The sequence below is a fragment of the Eubalaena glacialis genome, chromosome 3 (genome assembly GCF_028564815.1).
Source record: "Eubalaena glacialis isolate mEubGla1 chromosome 3, mEubGla1.1.hap2.+ XY, whole genome shotgun sequence".
NCBI classification, from domain to species: domain Eukaryota; kingdom Metazoa; phylum Chordata; class Mammalia; order Artiodactyla; family Balaenidae; genus Eubalaena; species Eubalaena glacialis.
In genome coordinates, this window is record NC_083718.1 from 75872639 (window position 1) to 75898807 (window position 26169).

The window sequence follows — 26169 nt, forward strand, 5'->3', positions numbered from 1 at the left end:
TGCAGAGGACACGGGTTTGATCCCTGGTCTGAGAAGATCCCACGTGCCGCGGAGCAACTAAGCCCGTGCGCCACAACTACTGCGCCTGTGCTCTAGAGCCCGCAAGCCACAACTACTGAAGCCCACGCGCCTCAACTACTGAAGCCCGCGCGCCTAGAGCCCGTGCTCCGCAACAAGAGAAGCCACTGCAGTGAGAAGCCTGCGCACCACAATGAAGAGCAGCCCCCGCTCCCTGCAACTAGAGAAAGCCCGCGCGCAGCAACAAAGACCCAACGCAGCAAAAAATAAATAAATAAATAAATAAAATTTTTTTAATGATTTATGTGGTTTATGGATGATTTATGGAGTAAATTACAAGAGTTCACAATCATTAGTACTTGTAAGTTTTTAAAGAGCTCTTCTACTGATCATTGTTCTTTTGATGATTTTATTACCACTGTGAAAACTGGCATTTCGATTCACAGTTAGTGACTGTCACAAGCAAATGCCTTGAGTTTAACTCTCAGTTTAGGTTATTCCATCTGTAATTGGACTGTGCTATAATCACTTAGCAGCTACACTTGATAGGAATCAGTTTTAATGTTGCTTGGTTTGGCTCATAAGTGATCACTATTTTTTCCCACTGCCCACGTGAGTAACGATTATCACAGTGTAATGACAATATATATTTAACCATAGCTACTTTCGTAACTTTCACCCTTTTTTAGCCTGAGGGCTCACTCAGATCTCATTCAATGGACTCCACAAAAAGGATCTTCACAACACTTTTATTACACAGAGTCAACAAAGCATTTTAAACAAGGAAGTGGGTCAGAGAAGAGGCAAAAATAAGGATCCAAACAGTCTGTAAGTCTCAATTTTATTATCTGTCCATTGGGCCAGAATGTATTTTGAAAAGGCAATATATTAAGAAATTTCAGAAAGAATCTTTTAAAGTTTTTCACTTTTTTGTTTTTGGTTGTTGTTGTCATTGGGTCCCAATTCCTTGTAAATTTTTTTTTAAGCCTTAAAATGAAATTTCTAAAAAAATAAATTAATTAAATAAAGTGAAATGAAATTTCTCTTAAGCTAAATTACAGAGAAGCTGACTGTCCAATTCAGCTCAAAACAACTATATATGCTTGAACCTATGAAATGACCTACAGAAACTAATTTTAACCATCTAAATAACTGCAAATTTACATTTCCCTTGTTTTTATTAATATCTGAAAGACATAAAGGAGCTTTATTTTACTGCCAGAATTCAAAACTGTCTTAGTACAATTTGGACAACACAAATATTAAGAAAGGAATTTGACAGTCCTTATAATGGCCAAATGTACAAAAGAGTATGAGAAAATTACTGTTGATATGAACTTTTAGATTCTTGGCATGAGTGTTTTACATCATTCAATGTCCCTTTTTGTTAATTTTGGGAAAAATAAATTTCCAAGAACACAAGGAGATGACTCAGAGTCACAATAACAATTAGTATAATGATTAACTGTTTATAGATCATGATATTAATATGGCAATCTAATCACTTTTCGTAATTAGCTTAAATCAGATTCTATTCAGTATTTTTAAATAAACTAATAAACATTTTTTAAAATAGAAGTCTCTATGTCTCTATGACCAGAAACATGCTACCCTGGAAGAATCACAACAGTTTTAAGCCTTAGAATAATCATTACACCAATAAACCTTGCTCATGCTGTGGGTCAATGGGCCTGAAAAGCACAGATTAATAAAACACAAGTAATTTCAATTTCCCCCAAAGTCTGGAAAAATTATTATAAGAATTGTTACTTTACTTTTTCATTTATGAAATTCTAAAAGCCAACAACTGTTTTAGATTATTTATGAAGCCAACTTAATCCTTAAGATATGATTTCAGATACCCAATTTTCATACCAAGTAGCTGAACAAAAAATGGCAAATCCTCCAAATCTATTCTTCCCTTTGCAAACCTGTTTCCTTATGGTACAAGTTGGTCAATTTTAAGTTCAAGCCATCTCAGCAGGTAAGAATCTTACTGGTTCCCATCCCCGAAAGAAATCCATATGCTGCTATTCCTCTCCCTGAGAACTGCACATGAAAAAGTGAAACACTTTAAGCTGGAAAGAGCATGAAGATCCTCAGGTTTTAATGTGGAATAGAGGAAAGAACACAAAATTTGGAGTCAAGAGATATGGATTCAACGTGTGGCTATGAGACTCCCCAATTGAGTTGCTCTGGGAAAGCTGGTTAACATCACTGAACCTCCAATTCCTCACATGTAAAATAGGAAAAATAAATATTTCACAGGGTTTTTCAAAGATTCAAATGAAACGATGGATGCGAACACGCTTTATAAATCGGAAAGTGCTATGTGTCCCACAGATGACACAGCAGTTAGTGGCACAGCTTGTCTTCCTGCCTGCCAGGTTCAGGCTTTTCTCAACATGGCAACTGGAATGATTGCTTTAAAATCTAGGTCAGATTACTATGTCACTCCTCTGCTCAAAACCTTCAGATGGCTCTTCATTTCTATCATGGTAAAAGCCCAAATCCTTACAATGACCAAGGCCTCACTAAATTTAACCCCTCCCTCCACCGTATCTCTCTGGCATCATCTCCTATTACTCTCCCCCTTGCTCACTTTAGTCCAACCACGCTGACCCCCTTGCTTTTCCTTGAACATGCAAGGCACACTTCCACCCTAGCACCTTTGTACTGGTTGTTCCCTCTGCCTGGAATGCTCTTCCTCCATATACCCATATGGCTATCACCTTTAAGCCTTGGTTCAAATGTCTACTTTACAGTGATCACTATTTAAAACTACAATTCCAACAACCACTCTCACACTTGTAAAACCATTTACCCTACTATATTTTATCCCTTTGTTCTATTATTTCACTTATTATGTTTACTGTCTGTATGTCCCTGTAGGTACAGAGACCTGTTTTGTTCGAGGACAATGCTTAACCCATAGAAGGCATTCTTTTTTTTTTTTTTTAAATAACAGATAAATGAATTTTATGTAACATTCTGCCTCATGCCAGGAGAAAAAAATCCAGATCTTTATTTTAGGGAAACTAACCCACAACTCAAGAACAGCAGGTGGTAAACTCATTATTATACCATCTCCAGATCCAGGAACAGGAAATTATGTTAATTTTCATTGCAACTGAGGCTAAAGACAGGGAGTTCCCAAGGGAGTTCTCCAAATCTTAAAAAAGCTATTTTTCTCTGTTTATTGAATGGTTCACAGATGATTTTTGCAGACTTGTAGTAAATGGGGGTAATTTACTAGAAACAGAAATTTGACTGAAGGAAGAAATAGATCAATAGTTGAGATTTTTTTTTAAAAATCCTCTAAATAGCAGTTCTCAGAACCAGGGATTACAAGACCCTGAGAAGAAACAAGTACTTTACAGTGGCAGTTTGCCAAGTGAGCCAACAAGAGCAAGAAAACAACCTGATATTCTTTCATGCATTCAGTGAACAATTATAAAGCAAGCACTCTTCTAACAGGCGATGATCAGTCTTGGAACCCAGCCACTATACTCCAAGGAAGGCCAAGCAGCTTGTGGAGAGGCCCAAATGAAGAAAAACCGAGACCCTCTAGCCAATAGCCCTGGCTCAGGTCCCAGCTCAGGCCAGCACCAACCTGCTGGCCTGATGAGTGAGCCAGCTCGAAAGTAGGTCCTCCACCCTGAGCCAACCCCGTTGATACTCCATGGAGCAAAGAAGCACTGTTTCTACTGAGATGTTGAATTTCCCAAACTGCAGATGTTTCAGCAAAGTAACTGACTGCTATTGTTTTAAGCCTTTAAGTTTTGGGGTGGTTTGCTACACAGCAATAAATAACTAATACACTATAGTTATTAAATTGCTGAAGTCAGTGAGTCAATGTTTAATACAAAAAGTCTGTGTGCAAACAACTCTTTGGTATCCTCTCACTTGAGAAAGGCACACTACTCATTCTCAATGTCAAAAAGATGCCTGTAAATTTGAGTGCAATATCTTCTATTAAATTCCCACCAATCCCATCAACCCATAAAATATATATTTTCTCCTTTCACATCCAATCTTAAGCTTTAGGAAAATGGGTAAAGTTATTGGATAGAGTCCTAACTCCTCTATCTGTAAATACCAACTTTTTCTCTGCATGGATCGCTGTTGTTCTATTAATGATTAACACAAGGGCTCCAAAGGCAGACTGTGAATCCTAGCTCTGCCAAATGTTAGCTGTGACTTCAGTTTCCTCATCTGTAAAATGGAGATAATAACACTTACCTTAGAGTTCAAGGAGGAATTAATTTTATATAAAGTGCTTAGACTAGTACTTGGTGCAGAGCAAATGTTTGATAAATAAAAGCTTAACACAACAAAACACACAAAAACTGCTACCTTTACCAACCAAGCACAGGTGGTATCAACATACAGCCAAACCCAGATTATTTTGAAACTGTCTTCACTTTTTTATTCATCTTCTTTTTTCCAACAGTCTTATTTCCATTTATCTCTCATTTTCAAATTCACATCACACAAAAAAAGGGGGGGAGAAGGAAAAATGAAAGCAAGTAATGCTGTTTTATTAAGAATTCCAGTAAAAGAGTTGAGATAGAAAGCCATATAAGGCATACAGAGTATCTGTGATTCCCCAATATTAGCTCCTCAGAGCTCATGGATTGTGACAAACTGCCTGGGAACATAAGACATCAATGCCAGCTTATGTTCACAACACACAGACACCATGAAGTCTAGATGCACAGCACACACAGTTCATGCTATACTAGCCATAACTCTGTTAAAAACAATCTGTAGAATAACCCTTAAAATATGTTTCAAATGCTTACTGAAATGACAGAACAGGTCAAATCTGGAGAAAATAAGACATTAAAGGCAAACTGCCTAGAAGCGATAAATAATTACATATATATTTTGAAAAATCAAAAGTTTCAAAGTTATCTTATACTACCTTAATATTAGGCTAGACCTTCACTTATTACAAAGCAAAGCTGTGTATTCCTCTCTTATTTATGTTTTGCACAGCTCAGTACTGAAAATGGTGTTTGAGAAAGCTATTTCAGACAAACCATCCACTGGTCCTTGTTTTATGTTAAACTAAGATTTGTAGTCTAAAGAAAATATCAAAGTAACCAACTTAAACTCTGACAGTTTCCTCATCTGCCCTAGTCTCTCACTGATGCCCTCTCACAAGACAGAAGCAGCAGAAGTTACCACATTATCCCCTTTTATCTTTGAAAGTGACATAGTGACTTATTCAAGGTAAAGAAGGAAGTTAGCAAAGGATGTACGCTTCTGATTTCAACTGCCTTTCCCTTCACTGTAACAAATCAAGTCTGAGGGGGAAGGTAGCCAAGTGATATATGATAAAGCCACTGTGATACTCCTCATAAGCCTCCCTATATATAACTCACACAAAAGCCAAAACTAAAGAAAATCATCAACAGAATTTTCCACGCCCTCAAAACTCAGCTCTTCACTACTGATAGACTCTAAGCCATTTTTTTAAAGGATGGAATCCACAGGGGCTAGAAGAAAAGAGAACCAATTACTTTGTGCAGATACTTTTTTGAAGAACATGAGTAAATTAGACTATTTGGGAAAAGAACTGCCCTTAGCTCTGCTACCTCTCTGCAATCCCAGATTCAATAACACCTGGTATTTAGATGTATTTCTTCAGTTTATGTGTCACTTTGATAAATGTGGAAAGTACTTTTAGCCAAAAACTTGAAATAGATTTCATTTAAAAACCTGGCTGAACAAAACCATGCTACACTTGGTGGTTTGAAGTCTGACATTTAAATTATACGGTAACTTTTAACTTACAGCCAATAGTGATATCATGCAGCAAAGTGTGCTCAGCAATTGAATAAGGAAAAAAAACTGAAGCCAGATTTGGGGACAGGCTCATCTCAGGATAAAAAGCTAGAATTCTTCCTATAAAAATAATGAAAAGCTGACAAACTTGGAGAATATTGGAATTAGAGACATTTTATTTCTAACCAGTTCCAGGCCACTCAAATTCAATACCATATTCTCTGTGGTTACCTTTCCCCTATAACATAGTCTCATAAGAAAACCACAGAGTAACTGGTCCTTAAGTAGTACAGTTTGCCCTTCCTCATCCAAGTCTGATGTCTCAAACTGTAAAGATTCTGGTTCTTGTGAGGGGACAGCACCCAACCAGAACAAACAAGGGAAAAGTATTATCAATTTCAAACACTTGTTAATTTTTTTTTAACACCTAATATATTTAAAACCGCCTCGGGATGTTGCCTTATTATTTGCAGAAAAGGAGAATGGTTATAGTGACTTTTTAAATAGTAGAAAGGGAAAAATATAACAAAGGAATCTATATACTGAAGTCCTATGTGCCAGGAAGAAGTTCCTCTCACAGGGTTCTGTAATGATTCCTGTTCTGTCCAAAACACAGGTCCATAAATTTCCTCAATTATATAATACAAACCTATGGCTATACAAGCATCTGTCTAGAGATTTAATAAAATTTCTCTTATATATATCATCTTCTAATTTAATGGATAAGTGCTCTTACAATTACCATAGGGGTCAATATATAGAAAGAAATATAAAACTATACACAGTAGTTTTCAACCCTGGACATACCTCAAGATCACCTAAAGAAAAATACTTTGTTTAAAAATAAATGATTTAAGGACTTCTCTGGTGGCACAGTGGTTAAGAATCCACCTGCCAATGCAGGGGACATGGGTTCGATCCCTGGTCCGGGAAGATCCCACATGCCACGGAGCAACTAAGCCCATGTGCTGCAACTACTAAGCCCGTGTGCCGCAACTACTGGGCCCACGTGCCACAACTACTGAAGCCCATGCACCTAGAGCCCATGCTCCACAACAAGAGAAGCCACCGCAATGAGAAGCCCGCGCACCACAATGAAGAGTAGCCCCCACTCGCCGCAACTAGAGAAAGCCCGCGCACGGCAACGAAGACCCAGTGCAGCCAAAAATAAAATAAATGAATAAATAAATTTTTAAAATAAAAATAAATGATTTAGACCCATCTCACTAGATTCCATAGGTTTGGGGTAGGGCTCAGTTAGCTCTCTTTTTAAGATTTCGTAGTGATTATGTACAGGAAAGGTTGAAAACCACTATGAGAGAATTTACCAAAAAGTCATCCAAACTGTTAAGGAGAAAAGGAAAATTAGCAAAACATCAGACATTTCTATCATAAAAACTGTAGCCCTACCATTACTCAACAGTCAACAAAGCTCAGAACATAACAAAGCTGATAATAAACAACAGATTGCAAGTAGCATTTAGACTGATGTTTTTCCAACTAGCTCTTAATCACCCTGTTTTATAAAGAAGGAATTATTTTTAACACAGTTTGTTGCTGGTTAAACTTTATGTTGATAACAGAATCTTTCAGAAATTCTTTTCTTTCTATCAAAATTAATCTATTTTCCCTTTTTCTTCCCTTATTTCCCCCTCATTTCTTAAATAAATTCAGCTTCCCTCTGCGAAGAAATATTTTTACCAGTGTCTAAAATGAACACTGCTCATTTCCCCTACCTCACTGTATTTCCTTGGTATCTGTACAAGTCTGAGATTTACATCAATCCTTGGGGTCTGGGAGCAAGTTAAACTTACCTAATGTCAAAATAGTGATGAAGTGCAAACTTAAAACAACAACAAAACTTACAAATCAAACAGAAACACAGCATAGAGAAGTAATGAAAAACCATGCCTTTGGTATGAACAACATCAGGTATGAACTTAGACCACTGCGTTAAGGAAGTACGAACCCAAGAGGAGGAAATTCTAAAGATTAAGTCCTCTCCCTAACAAAGAAAATATCTTTCTCAACCTCATAAAATTTAAATGTAATAACCATTTATACTGTACCCTATCCAATGTCAACGTCTGTTAGAAGGTTTAGTGTCTGAAAAATGACTAGAAGAAACAACATTTATAGTGCAGAAAGTAGTAGTAGTGAGATAAAGAGAACAGCTATGAAAATTAAGGTATCTTAGAAAATGTACAATCACAAAAACATAAAGAAAATGGAACCAGTCATACAGAGTGAAGTAAGTCAGAAAGAGAAAAACAAATATTGTATATTAACGAATATATGTGGAATCTAGAAAAATGGTACAGATGAACTGGTTTGCAAGGCAGAAATAGAGACACAGATGTAAAGAACAAACATATGGACACCAAGGGGGGAAAGCAGGGGGGTGGAGTGGGGTGGGGGAGGTGTGATGAATTGGGAGATTGGGACTGACATACACACACTAATATGTATAAAATAGATAACGAATAAGAACCTGCTGTATAAAAAATAAAATAAAATAAAATTCAAAAAAAAAAAAAAAAAGAAAATGGAACCAGTCATAAGAGGCCCAGGACTCAAAAAAAAAATTTTTTTTGGCCATTTTTATTCTTTTAAGAGGGGGGACAACTTCTTTTCCATTTCTGTATTATACCTTGGTTACTGTCATGTACTTCCCTTGGAATGTCCTTCTCTCCTTCTCTCCTTATAAATCTTTAATTCTACTCTCCTCTGTGAAGTCTTTCCTTATAATAACTCTCTCCATTTATCTCCCTCTTCTCAGTACAACACTCACAACATACACCACATTATTTGGTGCCCACTATGACATTTCCTTGCACTAGTCACTGTTTCATGCTGTTCTCCTTTAGAGTGAACATGATGGCCTATGTGACCTGAACACAGCCTACCCTTTCAGCCCAATTGTTTACCATTCCCCACCATACATTCTATGCTCATTAACATTCAATCATTCATTCAGTCACTCAACCATCATCCAACAAATATTTATCAAGTAGCTACAACACGTCAAGCTCAATCTAAAAGCAAGGTAAGCTCTAGCCATCCGTGACTGCTTCTTACTGTGGGTAAAAGCCATCTTCTTTCACATCTCTAAGCATTTGTTCAGAATATTGCCTCTGCCTGGAATGCCCTTCCCTCTGTCACCATGACAAAAACCTTCTTTGCAATTCAGTGCAACATGTGTCTACCATGTACTACATACACTGTGCTAGATGCTGAGAATATATAAAAAAAGGAATAAGGCAGAACTTCTATTCTCAAAAAAAAAAAAAAAGGAGGGAATTCCGTGGCAGTCCAGTGGTTAGGACTCAGCACTTTCACTGCCAGGGCCCAGGTTCCATCCCTCGTTGGGGAACTAAGATCCCACAAGCTGCTCAGTGAGGCCAAAAAAAAAAAGAATGGTCCATGGGAAACTGTGGAATCTCAATAAAGTAAGCACCACTAAGAATTAAAAAAAAAAAAAAGGAAAAAGGAGTCTATAGTGATGAAGACAGATACACCAACAAATAATAAGTAAAATATGATACATTCTATTATATGTATACAGGATAATTTGGGAACACCAAGAAATACTTAGCCCAGCCTAGGGGTGAGCTGAACTTGCTCAATGCACTTTTGAAATCTGTAATAACAATTCCCTTGCTTTTCTTTATAGCTATACCATTTATGCACATGCATTCATAATGTACAGTTTTTCTGATTTGAACTTTCTATAAATGTAATCATATTGTACCTATTTTTCTGCAATTTGCTTTTCCCACACAGTATGGTACTTTCTACAAGGTCTGATAAATAGCATTTTAATACCATAATTTAAAACCAAATTTCATTATGACTTCTTTGATCTATGGGTTATTTAGAACTGTGCCTTTTAATTTTTAGTAGTATAGGAGTTCTTAGTTTCATCTTTTTGTTATTGATTTCTAGCTTAATTGCACTGACAGTGAATGTAGTCCATATGTTAGTTTTTGAAACTTGCTGATATTTCCTTTATGACCTAGTACAGATTAATTTTTAACACTTTCATATATGGTTGGAAAACTATGTGTTGACAGATGCCGTATATATACATACAACCACTAGATCAAATTTAATAATGACAATAATCAAATCTTCTGTATCCTTGCAGATTTTCTTGTCTATGTGGTCTATCAATTACTGAGAGAGGTATGCTAAAATTTCCCACTATGGCAGCAGAATGTCAATTTTCTCCTGTAGGTCCGTCAGTTATTGTTTCCAAGCTGTATTATTAGGAACATACTAATTTAGAATTATTACATCTTCCTGATAAACAATACTTTTAAATCAGCATGTAGTGACTAGGTCTAATAATACTTTTCTCCTTAAAGTATATGTATCTGATATTAATAGAGTAACTCCAGCTTTCTTTTAGCTACTGTTTGCTTTTCCATCCTTTGATCGTCTACTTTTCTGTAGCTTTATGCTTTTAGGTGTTTCTCTTATAAACAGCATGAAGTTGAATTTTGCTTTTCTCCCGCATCCAGTCTGACAATCTTTGCCTACTAAATGCACAGTTCAGTACATTTCCATTTATTGTGATTACAGATATTCTAGATTCATTTCTACTACAATATTTTGTGCTTTCATAATCTAGCTGTTTATTTCTCTATTCATGCCATCTTTTTGACTGAATCTGAACACCTCATTCCACAATACTACTTCTAATAGATTTTGAAACGATATATTCTAATTATATTTTGTTAATTGTTACCTCTCAAAACTTTAAAATGCCAATTAATTTAACAAGTCTAAACACAGTCATTATCTTTACCTACTTCCCAAACAATAGAAACTTTGAGTGCTTTAAGTTCAGTCACACCCCTCACAATGTATCAGATGTTATTGTCCAGAAATTATAGTAGTCCCCCTTTACCTGTGGTATCACTTTCCGTGGTTTCATTTACCTGCGATCAACCACATACTAAAAATATTAAATGAAAAATTCCGGAAATAAACAATTCATAAATTTTAAATTGTGCACTATTCTGAGTAGCATAATGAAGTCTCGCACTGTCCTGCTCAGTCCCGCCCTTTCAAGACGTCAATCATCCCTTTGTTTAGTGTATCCCACTGGTTTAGTCACTTAGCAGCCATCTCAGTTACTAGATCGACTGTCACAGTATCAGTATTGCAGTGTTTGTGTTCAAGTAACCCTTATTTTACTTAATAATGGCCCCAAAATGCAAGAGTAGTGATGCTGGCAATCTGTATACGCCAAAGAGAAGCCGTAAAGTGCTTCCTTTAAGTGAAAAGGTAAAGTTCTCTACTTAATATGGAAAGGAAAAAAATCATATGCTGAGGTTGCTAAGATCTACGGTAAGAACAAATCTTCTATCCATGAAATTGTGAAGAAGGAAAAAGAAATTCGTACTAGTTTTGTCATCACATCTCAAGCTGCAGAAGTTATGGCCACAGTGTGTAAGTGCATAGTTAAGATGGAAAAGACATTAAATTTGTACCATAAGCTATTTTGAGAGAGAAAGAGGTCACATTCACATAACTTTTATTACAGTATATTGTTATAATTGTTCTATTTTATTACTAGTTACTGTTGTTAACCTCTTACTGTGACTAATCTATAAATTAAACTTTATCATGGGTATGTACGTATAGAAAAAACAAAGTATATATAGGGTTTGATACCATCCATGATTCCAAGGCATCCATGCGGTCTTGGAATATATCCCCCAAGGGTAAGGGGGGAATACTATACCTCCATCTTTATTTGTTTTAACCTTACAAACTAGACATTGTTAATGTTTTATACCATCAACTTTTTTAAAAGTTTCATTCACATTTATTATCTTTGTTGTTGTTGGCTCTTCATTTCTATATCTCAAAATCTTCTTTGAGGTTATTTTCCTTCTTCCTTAATACCTTGACACTTTTGAAGATTACAAAAATATTTTAATGTCCCCCTCAATCTGGCTTTATCTGATGTTTCTTCATGGTAAAACCCAGGTTATGCCATTTTGGCAAGAACGTCACAGAAGTGATGTTGTGCCCTTTTCAGTGCATCACATCAGGAGGTACAAGATGTCAGTATGTCTCATGACTGGTGATGTTACTTTGATTACTAAGTTATTGTAGTGTAACCCCATAGTTATGGCAGTGTCTCTTAGTATCTCTCAAGTTTTCCATCTCTATGTCTCTCTGTGTTACATTCTGTATAATTTCTTCAGATCCATCTTCCCATTTACTATTTCTTTCTTCAAATGTGCCTAATTTTTTGTTTTAACCTGTGCATTGTTTTTCTAATGTCAACTTTTTAATTATTACATTTCCAGATTTTTTTTTCAAAATGTCCTGAATAATTCTTACAGTCTTTTGTTCTTTCGTCATACTTCAATTCCCTCTTTTATTTAACATATTTATTTTACCTCTAGTATCTGTTAATTCAAATATCTGTAGTCTTTCAGAGTTTTATTCTGCAGTTTATTTCCTCTAACTCTTATTCATGGTGGCCTGTTTCCTGGTGTGTTTAATAATTTGGGGGAGGTGAGAGGATGTGGATTCATGTTCAGTTGGAACCCTACCTTTGGCAATTTTTTAGATGTCTGTTTAAAGTGCCTTTCTCTGAGAAGGATTTACATTTGATCCTGCCAGGAGACTAGCAGTACCACCAACACAGGACCGCTTAAACTAAATTTTTGTCTTGGTTTTTTTGGGGGCCACACAAGTAGTGTAAATTCAGGCTCAAACTGCATGAGTTAGGGCTTGTGGTAAAGAGAAAATTCTTTCTTTATTTCTACTCTACTCAAAGCCAATACCAAGATAGGTACTTCCCAACACTCTCCCTATGTGGTATGGCAATCTACTTTTTTCTCTTTTAGCAACCAAGAATGTCATTCTTTGGAAGTTCCAGCTTTATTTGGGTGGGAGTAGGAGGGCTTCAATTGTGACTTCTCACCTTGTTTGGATCCAGAGCTTTCTTTCCTCTTCCCAGATGCTAGGACAAAAGGATGAGGAAATAACTCTAGGACAAGCACCACTTCCAATGTTAGCTTACCATTATGGATTTATGTTACCTTAATATTCTGGCCTCTGAGAAGTGCTTCCTTTTCCTCAGTTCAGCCATGAAATAAAAGAGTTTTGATTTGTTTTTTAATCCAGCATTTTCCGGTGTACTAAAATGCAAAGTTTCTCTGTACCTCTAGCCCACCATACTGCCAAAAACAGAAGTCCTTAAGGTTTCTTGAAGAATGTTAGGGAAAAAAAATGCTTTATGGTTTAGTAGAAAAGGCAGAGTTTTCAATGATCATTTCTTAAAAAGAGATCTGGGTTAAATTTCAGGTTCTACAACTATAAAATACAACTAATGATCATAGAATCAACCCCAATGAGTAGTAAGTAAGAAGAGGGTTTCCTACCAATTCACATTTGTCCTGTTAAGCCATTCCCTGCTGCCTAGAGTTACTATTTTTATAGACCACCCAGAGTAGGCCAGTTCTTTGAATCCTGTGCCAAAAATAGCTAGATGCCTTCTTTACCATCCACACAATATCAATAAGGTCAGAAAAATTAACCCTTTTAAGTCTACTTAGTTTATTTTCTTTTTCTGTGCGATGACTATTCAGTAACCCCAAACTCTCCAAACTAGTCAGTTTTGCTACACATTACTTTGACAAAACTCTCTTACTTTAGATGTAAGATGTATTTACATTTCATCACCAAGTGCCTTCAGGAAATGTTTCTTAAGGCATACCTATATTTGGCAAATGTGTGTTATATATTTTCTCACTTGGACCCATACCAGTAAGGCACAAAAGTTCAATTCTACATTGAACATCTGAAACAACATTAACAACACTACTATGGTAATGTGATCTCTTCTGAAAGAGTTTAGCTTCCTAAATTTAAAATGCTTTCGAAATCTCTGATTAAAATGTCTATTTGTCTGGCCAGACTTAGTTTTGTAGTACCTGAGAAAAGCTGAGTTAGAACTCACAATCTATTATTTAAAAGCCTATGCAGTTTCTGCACCAATTAAAACATAATAATGCTTGCTTTATAGATATTCAAGGCCACAGATGTGAAAGTTGTTCAATAAATATCTTCCAGGTGGTACTAATAAGGTTCAACTGGGGATTTCCGCTCCTCTGGCAGATTCCCAGGTCTGAGAAGATCATTGGTTTTGCAGTGAAAAGACTGCAAACAATGAGGTCAATTAAGAAATGCTTCTGAATAATATACATGATGCAACATCTCCATTCCCAACATTTGGTTCAGGGGTAGATTTCAGTCTTTCAAACATTGTTGCTCTCTGAGCTTTGATATTTCACTGTGCCAAATTTTCTCCAGAAGAAATAGTTCCTCCTTTTTATGAGTTTCATAGCCAGTTTCTTTCCTATTTCCTTCTTGGTATCTGGAGATATTCCAACTTGTTAAGACATTTTGATATTTCTTCATTCCTTCTAGCTCTTCTCTTTGTTGTTTTTCTTCAATCTAAGCCTTTTAACATGTTTTTAAAATCTGAACAGTTCCTAATATTCCCACTACTTCTTGGCTTTCTGTTCCTAAAGCCTTCACACAGAGACAGACACAGATTTCCTTAGGTTGTTGCTCAGTATTTTCAAGTATTTAAACTTTCTCCCATTCTTAATTCTCCTTTTTGTACTGTCCATCTAATTTTTTTAAACACAAACCTTTATTAATAAATTGAGACCATTATCTCCTCCATCCATAATGGATCAATCTACTTGCTCATGGAAATAAGACCCAACCCGTGATACACCCATCACCTCAGCATCAGTGAAGATCATTAATTCATTAAAAATTTTTGTTCCTGTCTTATTTTTCAAATCTCTGTTGACTTACGAGGGCTTTCACAGAAAGACGTCCCCAATACCATCCTCACTTCCTGCAGCATAATTCCATTCTCTTTATTCATTCATCAAATGCTACTCCATAAAGCCTCTGTGACTACCATCATCAGAGTCACTGATGTTCCTTCAACAATATGCCCCTATTGGGAATTCCCTGGTGGTGCAGTGGATAAGACTCTGCGTTCCCAATGCAGTGGGTCTGGGTTCGATCCCTGGCCAGGGAACTAGATCCCACATGCATACCGCAACTAAGAGTTCGCATGCCACAACGAAGGAGCCCACGTGCCACAACTAAGGAGCCCACGAGCCGCAACTACGGAGCCCGCCTGCCACAACTAAGGAGCCCGCCTGCTGCAACTAAGACCCAGTGCAACCAAATAAATAAATACTTTTAAATATATATATATATATTTTAAAAAAAAAGAATATGCCCCTACCTTTATACAACATCTACATAATTCTTTTTCATACTACAGTTGTTTACATATGTGCTTCTCTTACTAGAATTTTATTCACGTTTGCATTCCTGGCTCCTTGCTCAGTACCTGGCAAACAATAGTCCTCTAAAAATATTTGCTGTATGTCTGACTGAATAAATAATGAGTACCTCATATAGCCTAGATAAGAAATGAGGAACTAAAAGCACACAGCTTTTGAGAAATAGCAAATGAACACACATAACTGTGTATCTCCTCTGGGATGAACACTGTCTTGTCTCTACAGGACAAAATGAAAGAACTAGACAACATGATCTAAGACCTTATACCTGTGGCAAAATATGCATAAGAAACAATAACAGCACAAAGCACAACTTCAACAAGTGGAAGAAAATGTAACAAATTGATAACTGGTGAGAAGCAGTTGAATAAAGCAATATCAAGAATGTCAGTGGGGAGAGACTAAAACACATAAGTTGAAAGATAAGGAAGTTCTTTCAGTTTAGGAATGGTGTACATAAACATACAAAAATAGGAATTAGTAAATACATGCAGAGTATGGCAAGCAGGTTACTTGTCAATAAACACTAGATACATGTTTAATACATGCAAGTAGGTTTATAGCAACTCATACCAAAAGAAAAGATTTTTTGGTCAAGACTACAAGTAATCCTTTTAAAAGAGAAATACAACTAGCTAAAGACTTATCAAAAAATAACTTACTACTAATGGGGGGTGGGGGTAGGGGGGAACATATTCATTCATATCACAAATATTTATTGAGAGACCACTATGTGCCAGGCACTGTTCTAAGCACTGTAAAACAAAAAAGAGATGAAAATCTCTGCAAGAAAATAAATAAGTAAATTATATAGTATACTAGAATAGAAGACTCTTCAGGGTATAACTACTAATGGTCACCTTTAAAAACTGGTATTTAAATATAAGATAATAATTGAAACCTATGGCTCTGTTATCCTCAATGGCTGTGGCAAAAGTCACAGAGGAAAGTCAGTGGAAAAAGTCATTATATAAAAGAGACTTTGAAAGGAAGAAATGAGTGTAGCTGGAGAAGTTCTAACAAATGGCTTACACCCATGAAGCCCCCTCTGGTACTGAGGGTCCCAGTATAAAACGCTTCATTTTGAGAGCTGTTGGTGACTCTATATTCACTCCACAGTAATCTGATTCACTTTATTCAAGGAATTTAATCATATTCAAGTTCCTAAGTCAGGATGACAAAGTTTTGATTAGCATGTCTCTTTTCTCCTTTATTAATCAAGAGAGAGATCTTCATGAATAAAGAAGTCCCAGTCCCCAAATACAAAAATTAAAATGACAAAATAATTTTAATATGAAAAATATGGGTAAAATGTCAAGAGTAAATAATGAATAAAGTAGTAAAATAATTTTTTAATAATTCAAATGCTTACTCCAGGTATCTCTTCAGCATATTCTATGTGACTTGTCTAATGTAGTGTGAACTTTCAAAAATAAGTCAACTCAGAATTATGACTTCTTTTCACTGAGTTGCCTTAGTGAACTAATTAAAAAGTAGATAGGTCTCTGGGGCTCCATGATGAGATATCAAATGCTCTGGGGAATTGTGCTAACACCAAACAATAACAAAAGTCCAATACGAGATCTATATTTTATTTTTTAGAAACCAACTACATAGGAATAAAATGGGAATGACCTAGTTTGGCCATCAAACATATGAAAAAGGGGGTTCATTATACTATTTTTCTCTAATTTCTGTTTGAAAATCTTCATAATAAAAAGTTTTATTAATAAAAAAGAGATTATTCAACTTACAACTTTCAGTTCTCAACTAATTTTAATATAGATTTCGCTCCTATCCCTAATAAATCTGCTTTCCAAGATTACTACTGACCTGCTAATTACCAAATTCAATGTTCCTGTCTCAGCGTTCTGCCTCTCTCAAGCCCTCAGCATGTGGTATCACTGCTCAAGCCCCTCTTGAAACTCTTTTCATCCTTAGCTTCAGAAAACCATTCTCTTCTCATTCTGTCCCTAACCCTATTCACTCTAAGTTTCTTTTCCTGAGTCAATCTGCTGCTCATGCTGATTCCCTCAGATTCTTATTACTCTTCTTCCTCTATTTTTCTCCTTGGACAATCTCAGCTCTTCCACTAACATCTCTGTTTGTCTGTCTATCTACCTATCTATCGTGGTAATTCCCAATATCTAGTCACTATCTCAAATTTCCCATACTACTAACAAAAACCATTGTCTTCCATCATAAAACCATTCATCTTTCTATGTGGGCTACCTCATATTACAGCATCACCATTCAGTCCCTCAAGATAGAAATTTTGGAATTATGTTTAATTTCTCTCTTTTCTTCCTCATGTTCCACATTGTATTCGTCATCAAATCCCACAGAGTCTAGCTCAGAGATGTACCCTGAGAGAGTCCATCCTTTCCATCACCATAGTCTAAGTTCAGGCTCTCATCTATTACCTTAAATACACCAACAGCCTCCTAATGCTGTCTCTGTCAATAGTTGCTCCTCCATCCAATCCATTCTCAATACCACCCTCAGAGTCATCTTCCTAAGACACAAAACTGATTGTTACCCTCTGCCTAAAAACTCAGGAATGCCTGGTTTATAGTAGCACTGTATATAGCAGCATACAAGGCCCTTCATTATCTGGCCCCCACTTATACTGCTAGCCATATTTCCTCATACACACTCCCACATATATAAAAATGCACTGAATTTTTTTCATTTTTTTCCTGAAAATGTCAGGCCATTTCATAATTGTGCCTTTTATCATGCTGTGCCCTCTGCTTGGCATGCCTTTCCCATACTTTCCACCTGGCAAACTGTCATCACACTTTAAGATTCAGCTTCCTCTATGGGATGTCCCTTACCATTCTGTCATTCAACAAAAAAATGTTTTGAGCATCTATCAATATGACATGAACCTTCTCCTTAAGGAATCCATATTCTCATTTATATTCTCTTAGTACTTTGTTCATACTGATGTTATGACATTCATCACATTATCCTGTAGTCATCCTTTTACATGTCTCTCCTCCAGCTGGATCACGAGATCTTTAAAGGCACAGCCCCTGTCTAACTACTCTTGACTCCCCAACACCTAGGATGCTAATTTTGTTCATGTGTTGAGTGTGTCATGGTTAGTGGGAGTCTGAAAAAGATGATTTCTAAGATCCCTTTGAATTCTAGTACTCTATGACTCCAACACAAAAGCAGCATTTCTCAGTTGTGATTTAGCTGAAAACCTGAACCAAGTTCAGCTAGAGGCTTAAAATATTTATACTGATTCCCATTCCAAATCTACTAAAGAAGAAACTGAGAATTATTGCTCTACCTACTTATTTTATAGCTAGGGAGGAAGCCACCCAAGTGCCTTATAATCTCTGATACTCAAGTATCATAATATTGAGGTAGGTAATATTATTCTTATAAACACATTTTAAAAGTAAGTAACTGAGGCATAGAGAGATTAAGTAACTTGCCTAAGACAACAAAGTTACTAAGTGCAGGAGATAGGATTTGAACTCAGGCAGTCTAATTTCAATGCCCATGATCTTAATCAGTTCATTATTTTGCTTCATCAGTGATCTGTTGAATAACTTAAGGCTTTCATCATTAAAAAACATGAACTTGGGCTTCCCTGATGGCGCAGTGGTTAAGAGTCCGCCTGCCAATGCAGGGGACACGGGTTCGTGCCCCGGTCCGGGAAGATCCCACATGCCGCGGAACGGCTAGGCCCGTGAGCCACAACTGCTGAGCCTGCGCGTCTGGAGCCTGTGCTCCACAACGGGAGAGGCCGTGACAGTGAGAGGCCCGCGCACCGCGATGAAGAGTGGCCCCCGCTTGCCGCAACTAGAGAAAGCCCTCGCACAGAAACGAAGACCCAACATAGCCAAAATAAATAAATAAATAAATAAATTTATTTAAAAAAAAAAAGAAAAACATGAACTTTCTGCCAGACCTAGGTGAAGAACAAGGAGGAGGAACCAATCTTTCTTCTCCCTTCTTGTCTCTGAGAAGAACAAAACAAATCCATTTTTCCCTAGCTTATGACTAGAGCTAGAATAATAACAAGAATTTAAATTTTTAGCATTAGTATCCAAAATAAATATCTATACACTTACCTCATGGGTCCATAGTTCAGTATTACAAATGCCAAAACTATCATCACACAGATAGCTCTTCGCTTTGGACTGGGAACTTTAAGCCTCTGGTTCTAAAGAAAAGGACCATATTAAATACAATTGAACTACACATCCATCTCACAAAAAGCAACATCTAAGACAACAACTCTCCTCTTCGCCAGTTATGTGAATACTTAAACAAAAAAACAAAATGTAAACGTGAGGAAATAGTACTTTTCAAAAGACTAGAGCAGAACCTTCCAGAGAGAGAGAAAAGGAGAGTAGCAGGAGAGAAGAAACATAGCAGCCACCTTGTGGCAGAGGCATCCTCACCCAAAAGGAAAGAATTCAACAATTTTTATAATTTTATGGATCTTCAAAGAATCCTAAGATACTTCTGTGGTTTGTCTCCCTATTAAATCATTGTTTTCAGTAACATAATGGAATATTTCCATACGCTCAAGGAAAGATAGAAAGAGCAATATAAGAAGCCCCACTCAGTAGGCAGAGGCATCAATTTGGTTCAGGACAGCACTGCAGTAGGAAATCCTGAAAGCAGCAGATTTCATCAACAGAACTGAGGAGAAGATTAACCTTGTTGGGACCAGCATGGCAACAAAACAGAAAACATAATAGTGGTCATGTAGACCAAGAAAACATTAACAATTTTTTATTTTGTATTGTTTTCTTTTTTAAAAGGGAAGACCTAGTGGGACTATTTAGGAGCCTCAATGTGATTCATTTAGTCAAAAAAAAAAAAGAGAGTGCTATGGTAATAAGTGAGGAGAAACCCAGGAAAAGGAGACAACTGTTGTGTACAGCTTGTGAGGTACAATTCAAAACCTCCTCTTTCCAATACTTTATCCTTACTACAAATGTTTTGGGGTTTACTGTGCCTGCCTTTCCCTAGTACTATTATTTTACACAATTTAATTTAAAATGTAAAATTTCCAATTGACTTATCAGAAAAAAAGAACACTTTAACCCATTATCCTGGCTCTGTCACTACCATCACTCACCTCTGATACAACTTCATCCAGCTGCCGCTTCAGGGATCCGTTCTCTTTCTTCAGCTTCTCATTCTCCAGAAGGGCAGCCTTTAACCTTGCCTCTAACCCTAGCATGTATTCTTTCTTCTTCTTGCGGGACTGACAAGCTGACTCTCGATTTTTTATCATACGTTGCTGTCTCCTTAACACAGCAATCTAGGAAAAGTTATGAATCAAAATATTTGGATTTTAGGATCAGATCAGTTAAGAATATACTGAGTTTTACAATTATCTTTAAACAAATTGTTCAAAACACAGGTTACTGGTTGTTTTAAAAAATATTACTCAAACTAAGTAAATTGAAATCAAATGATTAAGTAAGGCCTTCTAAAACCTGTTAAATGTCTTCTTCTGGTGTTTTCTAAGGCTTATTTATTGATCTTCCAATTTTCCCTTTAGAAACACTACATATATATGTATGTATATATACATACATCTTTAATCTATATCGCAGGCCCTGAATTAATTGACTATTTTTCAAAACCATATATCCAATTACTTATAAGGCCACTTCTACTTGTAGAGTCACCATCACTTGAAATTCACTATGTGCAAACTGAACTCATTATCTCCCTCTATTTTTTTAAAATCTATTCATTTTATATCAGTGGTAAGTATCTCTCAGGATATAATGGAAGATGTGACCAGTAACCTATTTTTCTTTCATTGTCTAAATTTACTCCCTCTCTCAACCTCCCATTTACTCACTAAATATGTACTGAGGATATACTAATGACCAAGTTTCTTCCAGTGAAAGTGTCTCTCAGTCATTCCTTTCTGTTTCCACTGCCATTCTCCTAATGCAGGCACTCATTAACTCATCTCTAGACTACTACAATAGCCTCCTAACTACTTTAATTGGCTTCAGGCTCCTTCTGTCTACCATTTCTAAGATAATTTCCTTCCCCTAAAAACATTTTAATCTTGCTATTCCATTGCAAAAGCAAGCTAGTCATGCATTCTAGCTACCCACCTTTGCTTTCAAGAGCTTCCATAATGTGACCATCCCCTACTTCTCTAACCCCACAACTATTCACACCACACCCTCCAATCTTAACATTTAAGGCTACTCCATGATCTTCATACACACCTAACTCGTTCCTTTATTCATACTGTTTGTTCCAATTTGGAATGCTGTCTCCTCTACTAAGCTAATATTAAGGACCATCCAAACTCTAATTATGATAAACCACTCGGAGTTTTTATATTGTCTGAATTTCTTATGCCCTTATAATTTGGAAGATACACCTGAACACTCTGATGGTCTCAACTGTTTCAAAAATGTTGACTCTCTCTCTCTCCACATAGATTTTATACCCTGGAAACCAAAACCATGTAATATGACCCACAATAGCTACCATAATCAAAACTTACTGAGCAAAATTATTTTTGTCATATTTTCTAAACTAAGGTGTGGAACCTATTTGTTTTAATTTTAGTCTAACTTATTTGGGAGAGATGGTGAGGTAGCAAAAGTCCATAAAAAGCACCAAATAATATTAAATTTATTATTGTAAGAATACAGATGACTGAATTACTGAGTTCTCTGTTTTGTAAAGGACTTTAAAAAATAAACATTTTACTGTGGGTGTTTAATAACGCTTACTCATTTTGGTAAATAAAATTAAATAATTTAATACTGATTTCTTTTGAAATAACAACACAATTCCCACCCCATACTACATTTGCTAGAAACAGAGGTATACCAAAGCCAACCAAGCAATCAGAATCCACAAGGAAAAGAAACATTATATGAGATGTCAAGAAGAGTATTTTTTCCTTTTTTTTTTCTTTTTTAACTGAAACTTCACAACAATGCTGACTTATATAACCATCTACAAAATTTACAAAGTTTCCCTGTGGAATAACTATCCCACTCTTCAATAATGCTAAACACAAACACACACACACACACACACACACACATACGTGCGCACACACACACACACAGAGGTGGCAAAGCCACGATGGATTGATTATTCATCAATTTCAAACTATTCTCTGGACAATGCCACTTTGTTCAAACTACTGTTACTCTCAGTGATCTTCACTGTTACTTAGAATGCCAGTGTCCATAATTAATACTTAATACTAGAGTACTTAAGTACACAGAACGCTGAACAAACACATAAAAGAGAAGGTTCCCAGATGGAAGAGTTTATACTAAAAGTTAGATAAAAGGTAACCTTACTTTAAAGGCTAATTAATGTATGGAATTTAGGAAGGCTTGCAGATGGCACACCATTTAATAAATTTCAAACAAGGATTAGGGATTTCTGTAAACAATAAAAGCACCTGCATATTATACAGCATAAAGTTTCAAAGGCTGTCAATGCACATGCCTCATACTAAAAAAATGAAAACCACCTGTGGCCAAATATTCATTTCTTCCCATAGAAAAAGATACAATAGCTCTGAAAATGCAGTAAATACTCAATATTACCAATAAATACAAAGGATAAATACAGTAAAAATATATAAAATCCACAGGAATCACCAAACACAGAGTTCCAACTTTACATTTCAGCAAGCTGTCTTCAGCTATCTAAATAAATAATATTTAAATTATTCTCTATATTCTAGGCAAAAAACCATAATTTTCAGATTAAACACACACATACTGTTTGGTTTTTTTGATGGGGAATGATATTTTATACGAAAAAAAGGATTACACTATAATAACTGTTTTGTAAACTGATTTTTTCCCCCCAATTTTTATTTATTTATTTATTTATTTATGGCTGTGTTGGGTCTTCGCTTCTGCGCGAGGGCTTTCTCCAGCCGCGGCAAGTGGGGGCCACTCCTCATCGCGGTGTGCGGGCCTCTCACCATCGCGGCCCCTTGTTGCGGAGCACAGGCTCCAGATGCGCAGGCTCAGCAATTGTGGCTCACGGGCCCAGCTGCTCCGCGGCACGTGGGATCCTCCCAGACCAGGGCTCGAACCCGTGTCCCCTGCACCGGCAGGCAGATTCCCAACCACTGCGCCACCAGGGAAGTCCCGTAAACTGATTTTTTAACATACAGTGTATCATGATCATCTTTGACATGCCATGAGAATGGCAGCATAGTATTTCAATTATCTTGATGTTCCATAATACATTTAATTAATCTCCTCTTGTTGAAATTTTTACAGTTTTCAAGATTCTTTAAAATAAGCCTTATCATTTGATGCTGTTGGAGAGTAGAAGAGCTAAGGCTAGAACTTAGGACTGTTGATTCCAAGCCCAGTGCTTCTGACACAACAGCTCCACACTGCTTTTAAATACCAAACAGGAAGTCTTGCATCACAGTATGGAACTCTAAACTCAGTGAGCTGTATGGTTACTTTAATTATGTGCCTGTTTGAAATTGAAGGCTTACGGAACTGCTTGAATAGAAGCTTACTCTCCTCTATTAGCAGTCTGCAAACATAAAATCAATACTCTGGCCCATTAATCAATTGACACATCTCCCTTATGGGCATATGAGAAGATTCAACATGACTAAAATGAGTGAAGAGCTAGCCAGTCACTGCTTCTGGTCATCCTGCCTTCAGAAAACTCTTCCACCAAGCATTGTGCCTTGGAAAAAGAAAAAAGAAAAAACTCCATGGCAGCAAAATATTCTCCCTTTAGTGACACTGCACTATAAAATATGGTGTTTCATTATCAAACAAACATTTATTTGACTGTAAGAAAGAATCTCGTAAAAGGAGAACTTTCACAAATGGACTAGTACTTTTTGAAGGCTGGATCAATTTAAGAGTCAAAATTCTAAGTCTCTTTCCATTATGTTTTTTAATTTTAAGTTACTGACTGATAAACACTATAAGATATTATGTTCTTCTTACAAATAAAATAAGACTATTTAGACCCTTGATTCTGTGATGTTGCTAAGAAATGAGCTTCAAAGTCCTGAATGGCTATAAATTAAAGGTATTAAAATAAAATATTTTACTGCTAAGAAATACATTCTAACATCACACACAAGCTCAAGAGAGATCAAGTACTGATAACATACAGGTGAATCAATCACTGGCTTACTGCACATCTGTCAGTTCTAATTCTCATTTTGCTGAATCTTTCCCTCTAAACTGACGTATGAAGCAGAAACTGTCACTGATTAACCTCTTCATCATATCAAACAAAAATTTTTTTCAATTAAATTAAAAAAAAGAAATAAACTTTGTTTATTTGAAATTGATTTAAAAGGCAAAGGAGTAAATTTTCTTAAATACTTCTTTTAATTTACATAACTATTATATTATTGTATATCATAGTAAATATACTTATTATAAATACATCCTAAAAAAGATGTATAGCAAAAATCAATGGCAAATTCAACTTATGGCAACCTTATTTTAAATATTCAAATAAATATTTTAATTTGATTTCTCTTAAGAATCTTAAGTACACTCCTTTTTTTCTCATAAAATTATTTAAAACAGAAAAACAAAATCTTTACTTATACTACATCTACTTTTCTCAAATCTTATGACAGAAAGCCAGAATTTTATTTTACTCTCTATTAAGTTGTGTGTGTGTGTGTGGTATAACCAGTTCCTACTCATTAAAAGTTAAATAAAGACTCTTCATTACTGGTAACAGAAGCCATTAAATTGGCAGAGTCAAGTAGATAATTTTCACCCTGAAGTTTTCCTTTCTCTCTCTCTCTTTTTTATTTCTGAATGAAGAATGCCTTGTGGCACGTAGTATGATTTCCAGAGTGAGAAAGGATAACAGACAAAATCCCTACTAGATTGTAGGTCCAAGCTGCTCTATCCAATCCCATCTTCTGAGTGAAAAGAAAGAACAACTGGTAGAGAGGCAAAGACAAGAGTATCCACCAGATGCCCTCAGGAAAGCCACACTGCGGGCAGAGCCTCCTGAAGAATGGAGGAATCTTAGTCCTGTTCACAGGGTCTTCAAAGATCCTCAGAGCAGTTTCCTGTGCCTTCAATTAACGACTCCTCTGCTTCATATGTCCCTAGAAATACTTGGTGTAGCTATATAAGAGTAATAGTAATTTAGTCATTAAATGACAACACTGGGTGCTTCCCTGGAGGTTCAGTGGTTGAGAATCCGCCTGCCAATGTAGGGGACACGGGTTCAAGCCCTGGTCCAGGAAGATCCCACATGCCACAGAGCAACTAAGCCCGTGCGCCACAACTACTGAGCCTGCGCTCTAGAGCCTGCGAGCCACAACTACTGAGCCCACGAGCCACTACTACTGAAGCCTGCTTGCCTACAGCCCATGCGCCACAACAAGAGAAGCCACTGCAATGAGACGCCTGTGCACTGCAACGAAGAGTAGCCCCCGCTCGCCAGAACTAGAGAAAGCCCATGCACAGCAACAAAGACCCAACACAGCCAAAAATAAATAAAACAAAATAAATAAATTTTTTTAAAAAATGACAACACTGGAAGTTGGGAGGTTTTTTTTTATGATTTTTTTTTTGATGAGGACCATTTTTTTTTTAAACATCTTTATTGGAGTATAATTGCTTTACAATGTTGTGTTACTTTCTGCTGTATTAACAACGTGAGTCAGCTATATATATACATATATCCCCATATCCCCTCCCTCTTGCATCTCCGTCCCATCCTCCCCATCCCACCCCTCTAGGTGGTCACAAAGCACTGAGCTGATCTCCCTGTGCTATGAGGCTGCTTCCCACTAGCTATCTATTTTACATTTGGTAGTGTATATATGTCAATGCTACTCTCTCACTTCGGGTGTGGACCATTTTTTTAAAATATTTATTTATTTATTTGGCTGCACCGGGTCTTAGTTGTGGCATACGGGATCTTTACTTGCGGCATGTGGGATCTAGTTTCCTAACCAGGGATTGAACCTGGGCCCCCTGCATTGGGAGCA

At 36.5% G+C, this 26169-nt stretch overlaps 1 protein-coding gene across 3 annotated transcripts in view; it reads right to left on the reverse strand.

The window, feature by feature from the left end:
* Positions 1-26169, reverse strand: part of ATF6 (activating transcription factor 6) — a 224163-nt gene that overhangs the window by 157971 nt on the left and 40023 nt on the right. For all 3 annotated transcript variants that reach the window (XM_061183180.1, XM_061183179.1, XM_061183181.1), the window contains 2 exons: positions 20284-20469; positions 19265-19356 (listed from right to left, as the gene is read on the reverse strand). In XM_061183180.1, coding sequence (XP_061039163.1) covers positions 19265-19356; positions 20284-20469 — 278 coding nt within the window. The remainder of the gene's footprint in view (positions 1-19264; positions 19357-20283; positions 20470-26169) is intronic.